The 17,612-nt window shown below is 34.1% G+C and overlaps 3 protein-coding genes across 5 annotated transcripts; 1 reads left to right on the top strand and 2 right to left on the bottom strand.

The window, feature by feature from the left end:
- Positions 5,439-5,966, bottom strand: LOC105158507. Its single transcript, XM_011075291.1, has one exon. It carries the CDS (start codon positions 5,964-5,966, stop codon positions 5,439-5,441), a length of 528 nt encoding a protein of 175 aa, XP_011073593.1.
- Positions 9,974-10,572, top strand: LOC105158506 (mitogen-activated protein kinase kinase kinase 3-like). Its single transcript, XM_011075290.1, is given in 2 exon segments — positions 9,974-10,487; positions 10,490-10,572. Coding segments are annotated over 2 exon segments (597 nt in total).
- On the bottom strand, positions 11,817-16,433 carry LOC105158254 (probable serine incorporator). Of its 3 annotated transcripts, none has more exons than XM_011074932.2 (7): positions 16,347-16,433; positions 15,884-16,135; positions 15,316-15,555; positions 14,263-14,374; positions 13,968-14,142; positions 12,759-12,999; positions 11,817-12,301 (listed from the first exon to the last, which is right to left on the bottom strand). In XM_011074932.2, exons 2-7 carry the CDS (start codon positions 16,065-16,067, stop codon positions 12,009-12,011), a joined length of 1,245 nt encoding a protein of 414 aa, XP_011073234.1. In that variant the 5' UTR covers positions 16,068-16,135; positions 16,347-16,433; the 3' UTR covers positions 11,817-12,008. The 3 variants fall into 3 exon arrangements, with proteins under 3 accessions (XP_011073234.1, XP_011073236.1, XP_011073235.1); XM_011074934.2 differs by having other exon boundaries at positions 15,884-16,129; positions 16,347-16,414; XM_011074933.2 differs by having other exon boundaries at positions 16,287-16,348.

Raw genomic sequence — 17,612 nt, 5'->3', positions numbered from 1 at the left:
TTGCTTTCCACTAATAAATAAGTCTATTCGTTAGTTAAAATTCACTGAATTTACTAATATCAACAACAAAAAAAAAAGGATAAAAGTTCATATTTAGCCCTAATTGAATTGTTACTGATTATTGCAAGTCAACTAAGTGTACTTATGTCCAAATTACCCTTATATATGTTATATATTAATGCATGTGAAAAAGTATATTTTCACCGTTATAAAGGTAGTTTAATAAGAAAAAAGTTCATTTGACCTCTAAGAAGTCAGTACTTAATCAAACGAGTGTGAATGTCAATTTTCATTCAATTTTTTTATTAGTCAACAAATTCAGTAAAATTTGACTAATAGATGATCTATTTGTTATACGAAAACAAACTTCATAAGTATTAGAAATAATTTTTCAAACTACATAAAGTTTATATATAACTACACCAAATATCAAGGGAGACAAGTAAATTATCCTAAATATTATCCCCCCCCCCCCAATCGGTATAATTATAGTAAAAAAAGTGAGTAATTTAATTGATATTATCAAATAAGCATTCACTTGCTGAAATTTGTTACATTACTTTAAAACGTAAGATTTAGCTAACGAGGTCAACCTTAATTGGAAACGCCGAAGCCATTCGAGTTCCATCAAAATATGTGTATTAGTTTACTTTAATAGTATTTGTTGCATGATCTTTTGTAATAGTATTTAGTAATTAGTTATATATTCTCGATATTGATAACTAACCCCCATTTGCCAGATATATTCTTTTCTACCATATGCATTACTTTCGAATTTTATCTCATACCAATTCTATTGACTTAAACACCATAAAATTGTAATAAAAACTTACCCAGTATCATTATTATTGACGTTTGTGATTAAAAATACACTTGAAATAACTCAACAACCTAAAACTTACACAAGCCTTGGACACTACAGAAACAACCTAAGGATCACAGCCTATTGCTTTTTCTTATCCATGTTTGAATTTTTTTCTGGTAGTTCTAATAAAGGGCCTTAACTAGAATCAGTTGGTGCAATAAATGTTGCTAGTATTTGTGAAATAGTTGAATTTTCTATGTCAAGTGGGGTACTTGAAAGCTACGGGTCTAGCCTTGTCTTTTTCTTTAAACAATATTAATTATAATAGTTTGATGGCTTCTTCGATCATTATTACAGTATAAAGAATTTATCGCAAAACACTCTAACATCTTATTTATCTAAATACTTTAATAACTTGTATTAAAAATAAGATTAAAATCCTTATGAAATATTTTAAATAAACAATTTAGCCCTTTTCCTCCTTGACTTTTTAAAGTACTATAATATTTATAGCAATAAATTATTATCAAGAATTGGTTAGTGGAGTATCTGATTTTAATTAATTGGTAGGTTGGGATAGTGCTTCCTAATTATTATTACCACTATGGAGTCTTTTTTGTATATGTGTAGGGTGACAACTTTAGCAGGAAAAAGAAAAAGAGTGCAACTTTACCTAAATGCATAATTAGCATACTGCCATTACAAAATTAAAATAAGCAATAAGCTATAATTGCTACCAAGAAAGGAGTATTAGCAAGATGGTTAGTGTACTTTTTAAGTTTACTAGATGTGGGTTGGGCCATGAGCCCTAATTAATTAGTGGGCTAATTAAGAGGGTATTTGACTAAACTATTTCAAATATTTTATAAAGAATTTGATTTTATTTTAAAAATAATTTCAAGTGTTTGGATAATATAAAATTATGGATTTTGTAAGATGTTGCAGTGATAATCTCTAATATAATATCAAAATTGAGGGAATTTGTTAAAAATTTCAAATAAACTAAGCCTTTCTTTTTTCTTTTTCTTTTTTTTCTCAAGGAGTTTATTATTAAGTTCGAAATAGGGATAATTGGACTTTCAGTCTTGTAATTTGGGGCTATTGCATTTCTGTTCTTTTATGGATTAATTTTTGTAATTTAGTTCTATAATTTTATAATTTTAACAATTCTAAAATTGAAAAGACTTGACACATTTAATCTTTTATTTTACAAAATATTTTAAAATTATCACAATATTGAGAAAATTGACACATTTAGTCATCTATTTTACAGGATTCATGAGACTAAATATATTATTTTTTTTTAATTTTGGGACTATTTTAAAAATTCCGTAGAGCATATGACTAAATGTGTCAAGCTTTTCTAATTTTGAAACATTTTAGAAAAATTCCGTAAAGTACAGAACTAAAAGTGTTGAGCTCCTTTTCGTATAGGCTAAAAGTGTAATTTCACCCAAAAATAATAGTAATATAATAGCCGTTACACAATTGTAATCAATTAACAGACGTCATAATTTTTTATTTTAATCATGATAATCGTAACCAAAAAATATATTTCTCTTGACAGTTTGCAACTATGAATAGGAAGATGATGAAATTCATGGGAAGATGAATTTACAAGGCATAAGCGTGTAAGTTGGGTGCCGTCTAAGCTATCCACGGACACTTTTCAAGTGGGTGCATGTTGGATATATACACAAAACGCTGGCAAAGACGGCAAAATTGCGAAGCTGTTCGGCTAAATTAATTTATTCAAAATATTTGAGTAAAATTCATATTATCTATGTGATACTTAGAATATTTAAATAGCCCTTATGACAAAAAAAAAAAAACAAAGAATATATAATTCTCGATATTTTTTAAAATGCTGCAAATTACCCCCTCCCTTTTAGAAGTGCACCACATTCGTGAAAAATGAGAATGTGTAACATTTTTACTACTGTAAGGACAAACTCCCTGTCTTTTCAAATAATTTCAAAACTTTAATTATAATATATTTTTATATTATATACATATTTTTAAAATATAATATGAAAAATATAATTGGATTTATATATGAAAAGAAAAAAAAGGAAAAGGTAAACTACGCGGCTCGCGTCGGAAAAAGAAAGAGAAGTCGTCGGAGGAGGGGAGATCGGAAATGGGTGGTGGTGCAAAATGGCCACTTGAACTTGCACTTTCAGATGGTGGTTGATTGGAAGCGAAAGTGCGGCGGACGGCGGAGAGACGCTAGAAGATGGTGGCGTGGATTAGGGTTTTTCCAATAATAAAATAGAGATAACTCGTGGAAGGCTAGGAGATTTGTGGTGGGTGGGGTGTCAAAATAGATGGGCTTTCCATCGGTGGTAGGCTCGCGTCGAGAGGTGGTCAGACGGAAGAGGAAAAAAAAAGATGAGGACAAATATTAGGGTTTTCTAAACGGTAAAATAGAGATAACTTGTCAATTCTTGGAGATTGACAATCGGTGAGGTGTCGAGAGTGGTAAGCTTGCATCGAGAGGTACTCGAACGGCGGAGATATGCCAGGAAAACGAATTAGATTTAGATACGTATAGATAAAAAAATATATACATATCTATATATTAAAAATATATATAATTATCTATAAATTAAAATATATATTTATTTTTTTAAAAATATGATTAAATTTGAACCATAAATTTTGATCAGATAAAATATAGACCGTTGATTCATAAAAGGTATCTTTGTCATTATCCTTAAATTCATATTCAAATGTACCAGGGGACAGTGTGCACCTTTTTCAAAAATACAAGGGGTTATATGTCATTTTATTTTTTACAGGGGTTTATTTAAATAATTTACGTATCCTAGGGGTAATATGAATTTTACCCAAAATATTTATACATTATTATATCTTATAAAGATATTTTAGGAGTTTATAAGATATTGAATTTTTTTTTAAAATTTAACTCCTAAATCATTTGGACGAACTACGATATTAAAACTTATAAAATGTTAGAGTACTGTTTGGCATAGCTTTTTTAATATTGGTAAAAAGACAAAAAATTACACCATACTACTGAAATCATCAAGTAAGTAGTGATCTCCTGACATATTTCGTATCTAATCTTTTTTAAAATGCATGCTTATATAAATATTATGGTTAGTTAATTTTACTGTTAGTAAAAATTTAACAGATTTATTTATACAAAAATGAAAATTTTATGAAAACTAATACAAATGAAATTTAACATTGGGTTTTCATAAGACGTTAGACATCATCATAAGATGGAGGGGCTGGAGAGGAGAGAGAGACAGCAATTCCTTTTAATTTGTTTTATAAAATATTAATCATATAGAACTTACAAAATGTTTAAAAAAAAAAATACTTAAAACTAATTCTTTTTAAGTGTAAATTATAATCAGTTCTCATATGGTTTGGCATAATTACAAATATCTCATTATGATTTGAAAAAATTATAAATATTTCCTCAAATGGAAAATAATTATGTAGCTCATAGGCGATGTGGTGAACATTATTATTTTACCCTTACTGAAATTTTTTAAAAAATAAAAAATATTTAAAAAAATAGAGTGGGTAAAATAAATATTTCACAAGGAATATTAGTTAATTAAAATATTTTAGAAAATTTGAATTTATAATATAAAAGGACATTTTGGTCAGATCAATATAAAAATTGGATGAAAATATAATGGAATGTGCTCGTTTTTAGACGGATGCTAAAATCATGAGGGTATTTGTAATTTTTCAAATAATGAGGATATATTTATAATTATGCGAAACCTCAGAGAAGGTATGTGTAATATACCCTTTTTTTTAAAGCGAATATCCAAAATATCTTATTTTATATACTCTTTTTTAAAAAATTGCTAAGCTCTCAAACATCTTACTTTTTGAGGAGCTTCATTATAACTTAGCCAAATATCCTCTTAGTTAATTAGTCCAACATAACAACGTCATATCAAATTTAGTCAACATTCGCTACGATTTTACCTATAATCAAAATATTTGTCACAATAATTAATTTTAGCAAATATTTTGACCTCGCTTGTAGAAATAATATCTAATAGCCATTGCGCAGACATGATTAATTAGTATGCCCATACTTTATTACTTTTAATCGTTATATTAAATAATTAACTGTAGTAAAAAATTATATTTTTTTTCTAGGATATGACGTACATAAAACGAAGTATTTGTGAAATAAATTTTAATATTGATAGGAAGTCTAATTTTTTCAGAATAATGAATTTCATGATTTTAATTAATAATTACTATTATTTTATAAAAAATGCTATTAGCAAAAATTAATAACCAAAAAATTTAATGTGCACAAAATTGTCACTAAATACAATTAGTGATATATGTATATAGTGAGGACCTATTAGTTGTCACTAATCGTATACAGTGATAACTTTATATATAGTTTTTGTTACTAATAATTATATAACAACAAGGTAAAAATCAATACGTCTTAAACTATATTTTTAGTAAAACATAATTTTAAAATTATCATTTCATATTTTGTCACTAATTAATATAAAAAAAAGACGAACAAAAGTAGACAAACACCCACACTTCATTCAGATTTCTTCATTTTTTTTATTCCAAAATTCTTGTGTGAAAAAAATATATATATATTGGCTGCTATCTATATAGCTATAGGCGGAGTACTGCGACTGCGCCCACCATTAAGCTCACTACTACTAACAACCGACATCCTGACCAGCACTTTGGCCTGTGAATTCTTGACCTTCATCTCAGGCACTCTGCCCGCCAGGACAAATATACAGTCAGTCACAAACCTCTCACAGTTCTCTACTTCGAACACCACAGATCCATAGTCTCCCTTTGCAAAATCCAAGCTTGCAGTTCCGAACCTATCCACTATTATTCCATACCCTACCTCACAAATCTTCAGCAGGTTCTTCAGTTCTGAACTGTTGTTCCTTGCTTCCAACCTTCTTATGAGTATCTGCGTGTCCGACGCGTATATCAACGTCTGCGTCAGAGCTATCTGCGTCAACCCTCTTATGCCCACCACGTCCCCCGGCAGATGCGCATTGAAAACACGCCGACAGTAGTTGAAATCATCCGTCTCTCGACAAATATCGTCTATCCGCGCCTGAGTTGCGCCGTCCCCCATGGAATATGGGATCCAGAGGAAGAGGACCGTCATTGAGATCAAGCAACAGAGAGTAGTCGAACCCATTTTTTTTTTTTGGAAGAAATATTTGTAGGGTTTTTATGAATATGTATAAAATGAAATGATTTTTTGTTGTAATTTTTGCATGCAGTTGGGTCCCCTATATATATAGCATGAAGATTATGAATTTTTACATTAGATTCCAGATTTTTCTACAAATTAAATACGATTTTCTAGTGATATTTTCATCGATATAATTGGTTAATATAGTATATATACTGCTTCTGCTTCAAAAAATATTACACAATGTTGACCAGTAGTTAATGCATGATGGTGATAATGTTGATAAATCTTTGTAATAGATTCCAATATTACAAGTTTATTAAGAAACATTCTAAAATACTATTTTACATGTTTCCATTTCTCAGTTTTGGACCATAAATTGGTGGTATACGCTAACGTTAATCTATCTATAATCTCCATGCATGTCTTCAATTTTGGCCTGACAGCATGTTTTGACCTCTTTACTTCATTCCTTTTTAGCAATAATAAGATGTTTGACATTCACATATATTTAATTATGACTAATTCTCATGGTTAAAAATAAATAATTATTAATCACAATCTCGCAACAGTTGTTGGTTGTAATTTTCGCGTATGGATAAAATATTTATCGTAATTAAAATTCATAGTAAAAACATTCACTAGCAATTGATATAGTATACAAGATATTATGTAATTACTTAAAATTGTCATAAAGAATATATATTGAGTGTCAAGAATTTTTTTTCTTGTCATTATTTGATTATTAGTGACAAGAATTATATATAAAGTTATCAAATGTCAACGTTAGAGTTCATGAACTCACACTCCCACCTGCAATCATAACCCTAACCCTACGGGCCATCAGACCCCCCTAATCCGCGATTGTTTCTCGCAGCACGTACGGACGACGGTGAGGTCCGTGCCGCCAAAATTGTTTCTGCTGGCGAAAAAGATTGTTATGGCTCTGTCTTCACATCTAAAGTTTGCTACTGCTGGAAATTCTCCAAGGCTATCTGAGCATGCAGGTCATTCGTGCCTATTTAGCTAAGCTAGGGCTCTGGGGTGCGTACTCCGTTGGAGTAGTCAATATCAAACATATACTGATCAAGTTGAGTAATGAGGAGGATCTGTCCCGACTGTGGCTGAAAAAGATTTTATTTGTTGATGGTGTCGCGATGCGAATGTTTAAATGGTCCCCAGATTTTAACCCTAAGGTGGAATCCTCTATTGTCCTGCGCTTGGATGTGGTTGTCGGAGCTGCGGGTACATCTTTTTCACAAAAAGGGTTCTATATGGCATTGCTAGCCTGATTGGAATCCCATTGAAGCTTGATGAGGTGACCGTGGAAGGACATAGACACTCAGTGTGGCACAAGTCTGTGTGGAATTAGATTTAACCAAGCCAAGGCCGCAATCGAGGGGAAGTTGGACCAACGATCAGTCACCTATGAAAGGTGCCTGATCAAATATTATATGAGATGCATGCACCTTGAACACGGGGTTAAAGACTTTAGGGAAGGAAAAGACCTTGAGCAATCGAATGAAGAGGTTCCGCCAAGGATTAGGATACTGATTAACACATGAAGGCGGCAGCACATGCACATACGTGAATTTGGTGAGCAATCGAATGCGATGTCTGCTCATATCGAGGCGGTAGGCTTCATGAGAGAGCCGATGGCCAAAAGTCAACACCAAGGTCTCTTGAATTTCCAGAAAATGGGGTGAATCAGAGAGTGGTTTTTCTTCGGTTCCTACTATCACTAACATAAGTTTCACGAATATCATATGTTGTTGTAGTGCTTGTACTCTATAAATTTATAATTTAAAACAAAATAATTTACCAACCATTCATGTCTTCTCCTAAGAAAAAAAAAACAAACAAAAAATAGACAAACACCCACATGTCGTTCATTGATCATAAGATAATTAACACGCATTTCTTCAATTCCCTTATTCCAAAATTCTTGTGTGAAAAAGAAAACTGAATATTGGCTGCTCTCTATATAGCTATAGGAGGAGTACTGTGACTTCTCCCACCATTAAGCTCACTACTACTAACAAACGACATCCTAACCAGCACTTTAGCCTGCGAATTCTTGACCTTCATCTCAGGCACTCTGCCCGCCAGAACAAATATACAGTCAGTCACAAACCTCTCACACTTCCCTACTTCGAACACCACAGATCCATAGTCTCCTTTTGCAAAATCCAAGCTTGCAGTTCCGAACTCATCCACTATTATTCCATACCCTACCTCACAAATCTTCAGCAGGTTCTTCAGTTCTGAACTGCTGTTCCTTGCTTCCAACCTTCTTATTAGTATTTGTGTGTCCGATGCATATATCAACGTCTGCGTCAGAGCAATCTGCGTCAGTCCTTTTAGGTCCACCACGTCCCCCGGCAGATGCCTATAGAAAAAGTCTCGACAGTACTTAAAATCATCCGTCTGGCGACAGATAATGTCGATCCGCGCCCGAGTTGCATTGTCCCCCATGGAATGTGGGATCGAGAGGAAGAGGACCGTCATTGAGATCAAACAACAGAGAGTAGTAGAACCCATCTTTTTTTAATTTTTTGAAGAAATATTTGTAGGGTTTTGATGAAAGTGTGTAAAATGAAATGTTTTTTGTTGTATTTTTGCATGCAGTTGGGTGCCCTATATATATAGCATCAAAATTATGAATTTTTACATTAGATTTCAGATTTTTGTACAAATTAAATACTATTTTTTGAGCAATAATAATTTCATCGATATAATTGGTTAATATATATAGTATATATATATACTGCTTCTGGTTCAGAAAATATTACATAATGTTGACCATTAGTTAATGCATGATGGTGATAATGTTGATAAATCTCTGTGATAGATTTCAATATTACAAGTTTATTAAGAAATATTCTAAAATACTATCTTACATTTTTCCATTTCTCGGTTTTGTACCATAAATTGTTGGTATATGCTTATACTAATCTAGTTATAATCTCCATGCATGTCTTCAATTTTGAAGTGGCTGCATGTCTTTTACCTCTTTGCTTCTTTCCTTTTTAGCAATAATAGGATGTTTGGCATTCACATATATTGGTAATTAAGTAAATTTTTAATGCTATTCTTGTATCTAAATAAGGAATGTCCCATATAAAGAATCTAGAGTAAACAATTATAGTAAAAATTATAATTCATATTAGGGAAATTTCTTGTCCGAATTAGGTTTTTGGCTAAAACAGACCAAGCACAGAACAAATATATCACACTTGCTATGTGATTGATCAGTTTTCTTTAACTTTGCACCAATCATACGAACAATGTATTACACTTGCCATTTGATTAATTCAGGTTTGGCTGAACCAGGTCCGAACTAGAATTTCCCTTCATAGTAGTTTATAAGAATCACATGTTTATGTTGTTTGTTGGAAACTTTATAGGAGACCAATGGTGGTGCTGGTCTTGGATCTCTTGATTTCCTTAGGAACAAGGAACAGGTGAAGCTTTCTTCTTCTGCTCGCTAAGTATTTCTTTTACACTTAAATGTCATTGCAATTAAATCTTATTCCCTCCTTTCCTCCTAACTTGTGAGTGTCTGTTGTAGTTGTCATTCTTGGAAATGAGGGTTACATTAATCAAAATGTGTATCATGGTCCATGGAATACCGTTTCAAGTATTGCGATCGATGGTTGGAGCAAATCCACAAATTCTACAGGCAGCTTTATATAATTTTGGGCAAATTGCAATTTTCATCCAGTTTCTTAGGGGCGGTGGCGTTTTCAATGCAGGTCTTTTTCAAAATAGAATAGTAGAACAGTAATTAAAAAAATTTAGCGATTTTAGGACAAATTACCCTAAATCGGCCAGAATTGTGCACGAGGGAGGCACATGAGCGTCTGAAAATTGGGGAAAGCCGACATGTCCGGTTAAATGAATTAGGTGTAAAAAAAAAGGGGGAACATGAAGTGGCAAAGCTGGCGTGGAAAAAAATGCCACGTCAGCTTGCCAACATGGATTGCAATTCGGTGCTTTGGGAGAGTTGTTCGTATGAGAAGGGCGAGAAATTATATAATGTGTTGTTGGAGTATGCTCCCGGTGGCGCTTTGGCTGATAAGTTTAGGAATTTCGGTGGTGGGAGGATGCCGGAATCTGAAGTACGGGGATACACAAAGGCTTTGCTCAAAGGGATTCACTATATTCACAAGTTCGGGTATGTTCACTGTGATATCAAACTTCAAAATATTCTTTTAGGCGTGAATGGCCGCGTGAAGATTGCCGATTTTGGGTTGGCGAAGCGGGATGGAGGGAGAAAAGGCGTCGCGACGGGGTGCGAATTGAGGGGCACCCCTTTGTACATGTCGCCGGAGATGGTCGCCGGGGGCGGGCAGGGGCGTCCGACGGATATTTGGACGCTTGGGTGCGTCATGGCGGAGATGTTGTCTGAAAATCCGGCGTGGCGGTGCTCAAATATCGCCGAATTGATGATGAGAATCGGAGTAGGTGAAGAAGTGCTAGAGATTCCAGAAATTTATCGGAGGAAGGGAGAGATTTTCTTGGTAAATGTTTCGTGAAGGATCCAAGTAAGAGATGGACGACGGAGATGCTTTGACGTGGCCTTTTTTTCCACGTCAGCTTTGCCATGTCATGTTCCCCCATTTTTTTTTTTTACACCTAATCCATTTAACCGATCACATCAGCTTCCCCCACATTCAGACGCTCACATGCCTCCCTTGTGCACAATTCTGGCCGATTTAGGGTAATTTGTTCTAAAATTACCAAATTTTTTTAATTACTGTTCTACTATTCTATTTTGAAAAAGATATGGACTGAAAACGCCACCGCCCCTAAGAAACTGGACGAAAATTGCAATTTGCCCTATAATTTTATCTGTTTGGCCATCTCGTGATCATTCCTTTGTGTTGAAACTAATATATAGTGAATGAAGGCTACTTTTGTGGATGCCATCACTTTTGTCGTCTTTCTTAGGGAGCTCATAACATGACTGAAACCGAAAATCTTGCGCTGCAACAGCTCAGAAAAATGCACAACTTGAATTTAAACTTCACTGGAATGCTCAGATTGCACCATAAAGGACACCCTACTCGATTGAAGCAACAAGAGCACAGGAAGCATACAATATGAACAAATATGTAAATGACTGCACCGCATTGGTGAGAGAAACATTTAATTAAGATTTTTTTTTTTAAATTATAAGTTAATTTAATAGTAATTTATCCACAATTCTTACACCTCGTATATTCATTGATTACAAATACGCCCCTGAGGCCACTATGGCCCATAACAAATTTGAAATATTGAAGACCATGTCAACATGGGCCAAAAAGAATTTTCGCTGTAATACTGATATTTTTAGTGGATGTAAACATAATTATTCAAAAGAAGAAATGACTCACATGTGAATGATGTAAACGTAATTATTCAAAAGCAGAAATGATTTATATACGTATTTTCACTATACTTTAGCCCATGTCATTGTAATTTACCCTGATGACAATTACACATAATGACTCAAAATGAATGCTCAAGGAAAGTAAAATTAATTTGTAACTATGAAGGCCCTCAGACGAGTTTAATCTTATCAGGTACAGCATTATGTTAGCATGCGTTTCAAAAGAGTGGAGTGGTGCCCCAATGCAAAGTTTTGAGGGGTTTTTTACCAATGTCTTTGTGATAATCTTTTCTTATGCATAGAAGACGGAAAACAAGGTTGGGCAAGAGCATAGAATTCGTATTCTTCAGTTCAGGGTTCTATTTATTTCGGCCCGCACAACTCCCTGGTTCTTGGCCAGTCCTGAGACCACCCTCCCTAGATCTTTGAAACACGCTATTACAAACTTCAGCAAATCACCTCACATTTATTTAAAAGCAACATAGAATAAGCAAATGTCACACATGCCATTGTGCTGGAATTTTCCAGCAAAATACAAGAATTCGGCTAACTTACACGTCACATTCGTAGTTCCAAGAATAGTAGCACACATTGATATCTACAAACTTATGTGATACAAGCACCACTTGGGATTATCAGAATTCTCTGTCAGGGAAGATTATTGGCGCAACTAGAGACCAGATAAACAAAGCAGCAGTAGCCCAACTGGTTATGATACGAACCCAGACCGATGGCCAGCCTACATCCACCAATTTCCCGCTCTCTCCCACTGAGGTTGACCAACCTGTAAGGAGCATGGCAGAATACATGCTAGCTAGAGAGAAGATTAAGTGGAAGAAGGAATACGAATATGTAACTGGCTTTGATTTCTCTGCCTCCTCATGGTGCTCATCTGCCTTGTCCAATGGAAGCAAAGGTTTTCCAGAACCTTCACACAAACAAACAAAAAGTCAGAATTACTAAAATATTGATTTTCCGATGTCAAAGCAGAAACGTAACTCATTCCCAAAGCATCATATTTCCAGTTTCCAATACCTTCATGCATCCTTAAATACCCACTACGGACTCTTACCATCGAATGTCAACAATAAAAAGATAAAAAATAGCCTTATTACATTTCTAGGACAATGCTTCAGCAGCCACTGACAGAGGCGTCCTTTCAATCAAACCAACAGTCTGAGATTTCTGTAAATTGTATTTCTTTTATGCCCAATGAAAGATCATAGCGAGATCATCGCAACTGGGAAGTACTTGATCCATTTGTAATAACAAGCATTCAGTCATGACATGAACTTAACACTTTGCTCAACAGAAATTACATTCAAAATCAAGCACATTAACAGCCTCATAAAGAGAAAGAGACTAAAGTAAAGAGCACGAATGACCTGCTCGCGGCGAGCTTGGAGGGGAAAGCAAAGTTGTAGAAGATCCAGCACGTACAGCAGAGTATACAACAGAAAGCACAGTTGTAAGCAGCCCAAGAGCAAGACTGCTCGTCGAAACTGCTTTAGAGTGCTTGTGAAGACCATTGCATTCATAATCTCTAGGCTCACTGGCAAGCCCACTATAGCATAGGTACATGCAGTACAAAGATATGACTGAAGCAGGCAAAATGCTTCCACTTACCTATGCCATGACAAAATGTATTATAAGATCAGAAAACCGTGCACTTGTTTACAATAACATCAATCAAGTAACAATAATAATAAAAATAATAGTGAAAACAAAAATAAACAAGTAATAATTGTAAAGGCTAAGTCGCCAATATGAAGCAAGATAGAGATCTTTCAATCTTCATAGATATGAAACATACTTGCAAGCACATAGCAACGCAGCTGTACAAGTCATGAAATGCAACCAAAGGTGGTAACCAGAAAGACAATTTGTCCACAAAAGATAGCAAGGCTTAAACAAAGTTACTACATTATCAGAAACAAAGAAAAATAGTAGATGGACAAATTTTCACATAGCTATCTACAACTATTTGTTTGCCCAAAACCATTTGTAATGCAGCATATGAGAAAAGTCAAATGAGAAAGACATTCTTATATTGCATCTCAGTTAAAACATCATCTTCTTCTAAACAGATTGTTCCCCTTTGCATTTAATGGATCCTTTCATGATTCATGGTATGTCAAGCCTTCAGTCTCCGGTACAACTTCAAATTGTGTTATTTTCTCTTGTTTATGCCTTTGTTACTCATAGAGATGATAATTAGCTTTTCCTACCTCTCCATTCTCCTGTACCAAATGCCCTATAAGTTTTCAAATTGGTTTTGACGTTACTCATCTACAGCATCTCCTGACTACTACTCAGTCAAAATTCTAATAGCTGGCAAGAACAAGAGAACGTATTGACTGTTAATGGCATATCAGAAGGTGAGAACGAATTTGGGAATAAAAGGTTTCCACGCACATAACAATACTCAAGTTTAACCCAATAACATCTCAGCAAATACTATTTAGATCAACTTTCCTCTAAAAGGCTTATTTCTCCCAGAAAGAAAACAGTAGGCAGCAATAATCATAAGACGTCACATTCTGAAAGATAAAGAAAACATTTTCCTCATAACTAGAAGAAATTAAGATACTTACTGATGGATGCAATGTAACAACAGCAAACACGAACACGAAAATCAAGGTCATGACAATGAAGAATGTGTTAAGTCCACAATCATGTCCTGAAGGGGTAAACAGGTAGAAGAGAAGTCCAGAGAATGAAAAGGTTGCCACATAGCATACAAGTGAAACGACAAGCAGAGCCATGTACCTGCAAAATCACAGAGATGAATTGCTGTGGGGTGGATAGAGATTAATGTCTCCAGATCACTGAAAATATCTTTCATTTTAAAAAGAAAATCTGGAAATAAAAAACAAAGTAGATGTCTACCAAAACTGCTCATCATATCCAACCCATTTGTCATTCCACCCATGCACAAAGTCCAGGAGAAGCACAACTTGAACGAGAAGGAACAATCCTGAGCCAAACTTCGATGTTGCCTCTGCATTTAGAAACCAAAATATAAGCTCAAGTAAATTGAAAAGGCTTAAATAATTGCAGGGTCGTAATAACTAGATATGTTCTAGTGAATTGTAGGATAAGTTTATGCCACCTAAAGCAAGAGATAGGTTAATAATTGAATGTTTCCTCAGTTTTTACCCGGACATTATGGATGAATTCTAGTTAAGATTACTTATAAACAATATCAGGTACATCAACTTCCTTTTATCCCATGGAAAAGTAACGTTTTGATAATGAAGTAAAATATGATACAAATTGAACTTTATGATATCAACGTGGACTTCTTATTGCCACTGAATGCAATAAGGGGAGGCGCACAGATTGACCATATTTAAGCATATAAGAAAATTATATTAATAAGTACAAGTAGATCATGAATTCAATTCAACCAGTCAGTTGTTCTATGTGATTTTAATCATTTTGTCAACCCACATTTGATAGTGAACCAACCACACTATGGTCAAGAGGAAGCATCTACCATTGTAAATCCTTTACCACATCTCATCCTAACGCAAAAGAACCGATTTCTATTACCATCCTTTCTCACCACAATTATGTCCAAGTAATAATAGTAAAGAGACCTTCATCAAATAAAGAGCTAAGACAAAATTTGAGAGATGATCTTCTCAGTTAACACAATTATTTATTTCAGACAAACAGAAGAAAGTTCCTGGAAATTTTCATTTAAGCAATCTGCTCCCAGCTCCAAGCCTCCAATTTAATTTCCATCAACTCTTTAATTTCTCAACCAAAAGGCACTGGGGATCATTCAGTTGTCTTAATCTCTATGAGAAATAAACTCAATGATTTTTCTAAGGAATTTCCACCTGATGTCTAGATTTCAATGGAAATATTAACTCAAGGATGAAAGAATGATAAAAAAGCTCAATTAGTATTAAACCCCAGAAACATATCTCTCACCATAAAAGCTGATGATGCCATTGGGAACAAAGAACATCAGTATAACCAAAATGCACCAGCAAATAATTTTCATCATCCATCCTCCATGGTGAATGCTATCACGAGGATCCTTCTGGTTCTTTACGCCAATCATGAATATAGCAAGGATCGTGAAAAAGAGAAAGTTTCCCAAGCTAACTCGTAACACTGCATCTGTTTCAAACCACTCCCTATCTGGTGTTTGGTGGAAATGATTGATCCCTTGCAAAGTTATAAATGGAGCTGTCAGATTAACTATCCATCCAAGACAAATAATCTATTTAATTACTTAACAACTCAATTGTTGTACAAAGAAATTCCCTTCTCCTTTTCATTCTCCTCAAAACTTAAAAGATGTTTTTAGTTAATCATCCTTTTTCCTCAAAATTTTGTATCAGCAGAAAATTTTCTGCTGATATAAATTGCACATCTGACTTATATAAGATCATAACTCATTGTCGCACAAAATAATACTAAAGTACAAACAATACAATTATTTATTGGTATTCTCTTTGTAAACTACGGACATAACAGCAAAAGAAATACTTACAGGGAATCTTCTCCATGAGGGGTGCAGCAACTTCGCGAAGCATCCAGGCGACAACCAGCGAAAGCGCAAAAAGACCACAATACGCTATACGAGCCGAGCGCCGGCTGATCCCCGACACAACAGTCCGGCATGCGTCGCAGGCGCAGGCCGCGCAGCATGATGCGAGGCATGAAGCTGCCCACATCCTTCTTCTATACAATTCTCAGCGATGAAGGATCAAATTGATCTTGCTATATAATTAGAAACCTGGAACTGTCAAATCAAATTAATTAAAATAACTCAAATTGAACTGGATATGGAACAATTAAAGTAAAACCCTAAATCAAAATTATGCAAGCCCTGGCTGAAGACATCATAAAATTACACAAAACAAAGATCAAAATCCATACGAAGAAATACATACCTAAACGTAACCACCCAAAAGCAAGAGAAAAAACAAAAAGAAAAGAAACGAAATACATACCTTTCTCTGAGAGGAAGAATGGGAAATGGTCAAAATGCGTATAATCTGTAGAGGAGAATAATATGGGCACTTTTTCAATTTTCTTCTTTCACTTAATTGCATTTATGTCCTTGATCTTTTACAAATTATCATTTGACCCCTATGCGTGCCAGTATTCGCACTGACTCGTGTGGCCTCTCCCATTTCCATCATAAGCACCCTGTAATTTTTCTTCTTTATTTTCAAAGGGATTGGGGTGTAATGTAATTTGTGTTCAACTGTCTAAGATATTATTTATTAATTTTATATCAACTTTAATTTTTGTTGTAAACAGGTGACAAGAGTTTTGAAGTTTATAAGCTGTTCGATTTTTTTATCAATAATCGATGTAGGATGTGTGATAACAAATTAATCTTCCAAACAAGAAATTTGGAATAGGGTACATGAAAAATATAAATTGTGTGATAACAAATTAGTCTTTTAGACGAGAGATATGGGATGGGATTCATGGCCCCATTTCCACGTATAATGCAAAATGACGATCATCGCCTCCCACTAATATAGGATATTCACATTTGCATGCATCATTAAATTTCCAGACCAAAGGCTTGGGACAAAAAGGTTGGCCTCATTCCCATATACGGTCCAAAATTACAGTAAATTTAATGTGATCGGTACGTTGTTGTGAAAGGTGTTATTCAGTCAGATTTTATACATATCTCAATATTTTATTTTATTCTAAAAAGTGCTTTCACTAGAAAGATGGGGTTTTAGAGCTCAAAAATTACCCAAAGTTCACATAGCAATCGATGTAGGAAGCGTGATAGCATTAGAAAAAAATTGAAACAAAATGATAAACATAACAAACTCTTTTTAAGCATGAAATTCACAATCATTGTGAAATATTCACAAATTGTAGCTATATATACTTTAAATCGATTCGATTTTATAATCTATTTTATTAGAAAGCAGAACCTGTCTGGAACTACTTCTTTTAATAAATTTACCATATTTATTCACAAAGTCCCCACTTGTGTTGCCATACTATTTACATTAATGAAATAATAAGCCAAAAGCTAAAAGGGGAAAAAATTGGTTCATTAACTTTGTCCGTCATTAACGTTAGTACACTAATTTTTGTAGTTATCATATTTTAACCACTAAGTTACAAAAATATTTCAATTTGATCCTCCGACATATGAATTTTGCAATTTTGGACAGTACATGCTATTTAATTTGGAGATTTTTAGTCTCATGTGGCATATAGTGTTACATGGTAATTGAATT

This window comes from Sesamum indicum, linkage group LG3 (genome assembly GCF_000512975.1).
Source record: "Sesamum indicum cultivar Zhongzhi No. 13 linkage group LG3, S_indicum_v1.0, whole genome shotgun sequence".
In the NCBI taxonomy this organism is placed as follows: domain Eukaryota; kingdom Viridiplantae; phylum Streptophyta; class Magnoliopsida; order Lamiales; family Pedaliaceae; genus Sesamum; species Sesamum indicum.
The sequence above is the reverse complement of the archived record's forward strand: the minus strand, read 5'-3'. Positions and strand labels throughout refer to the sequence as shown.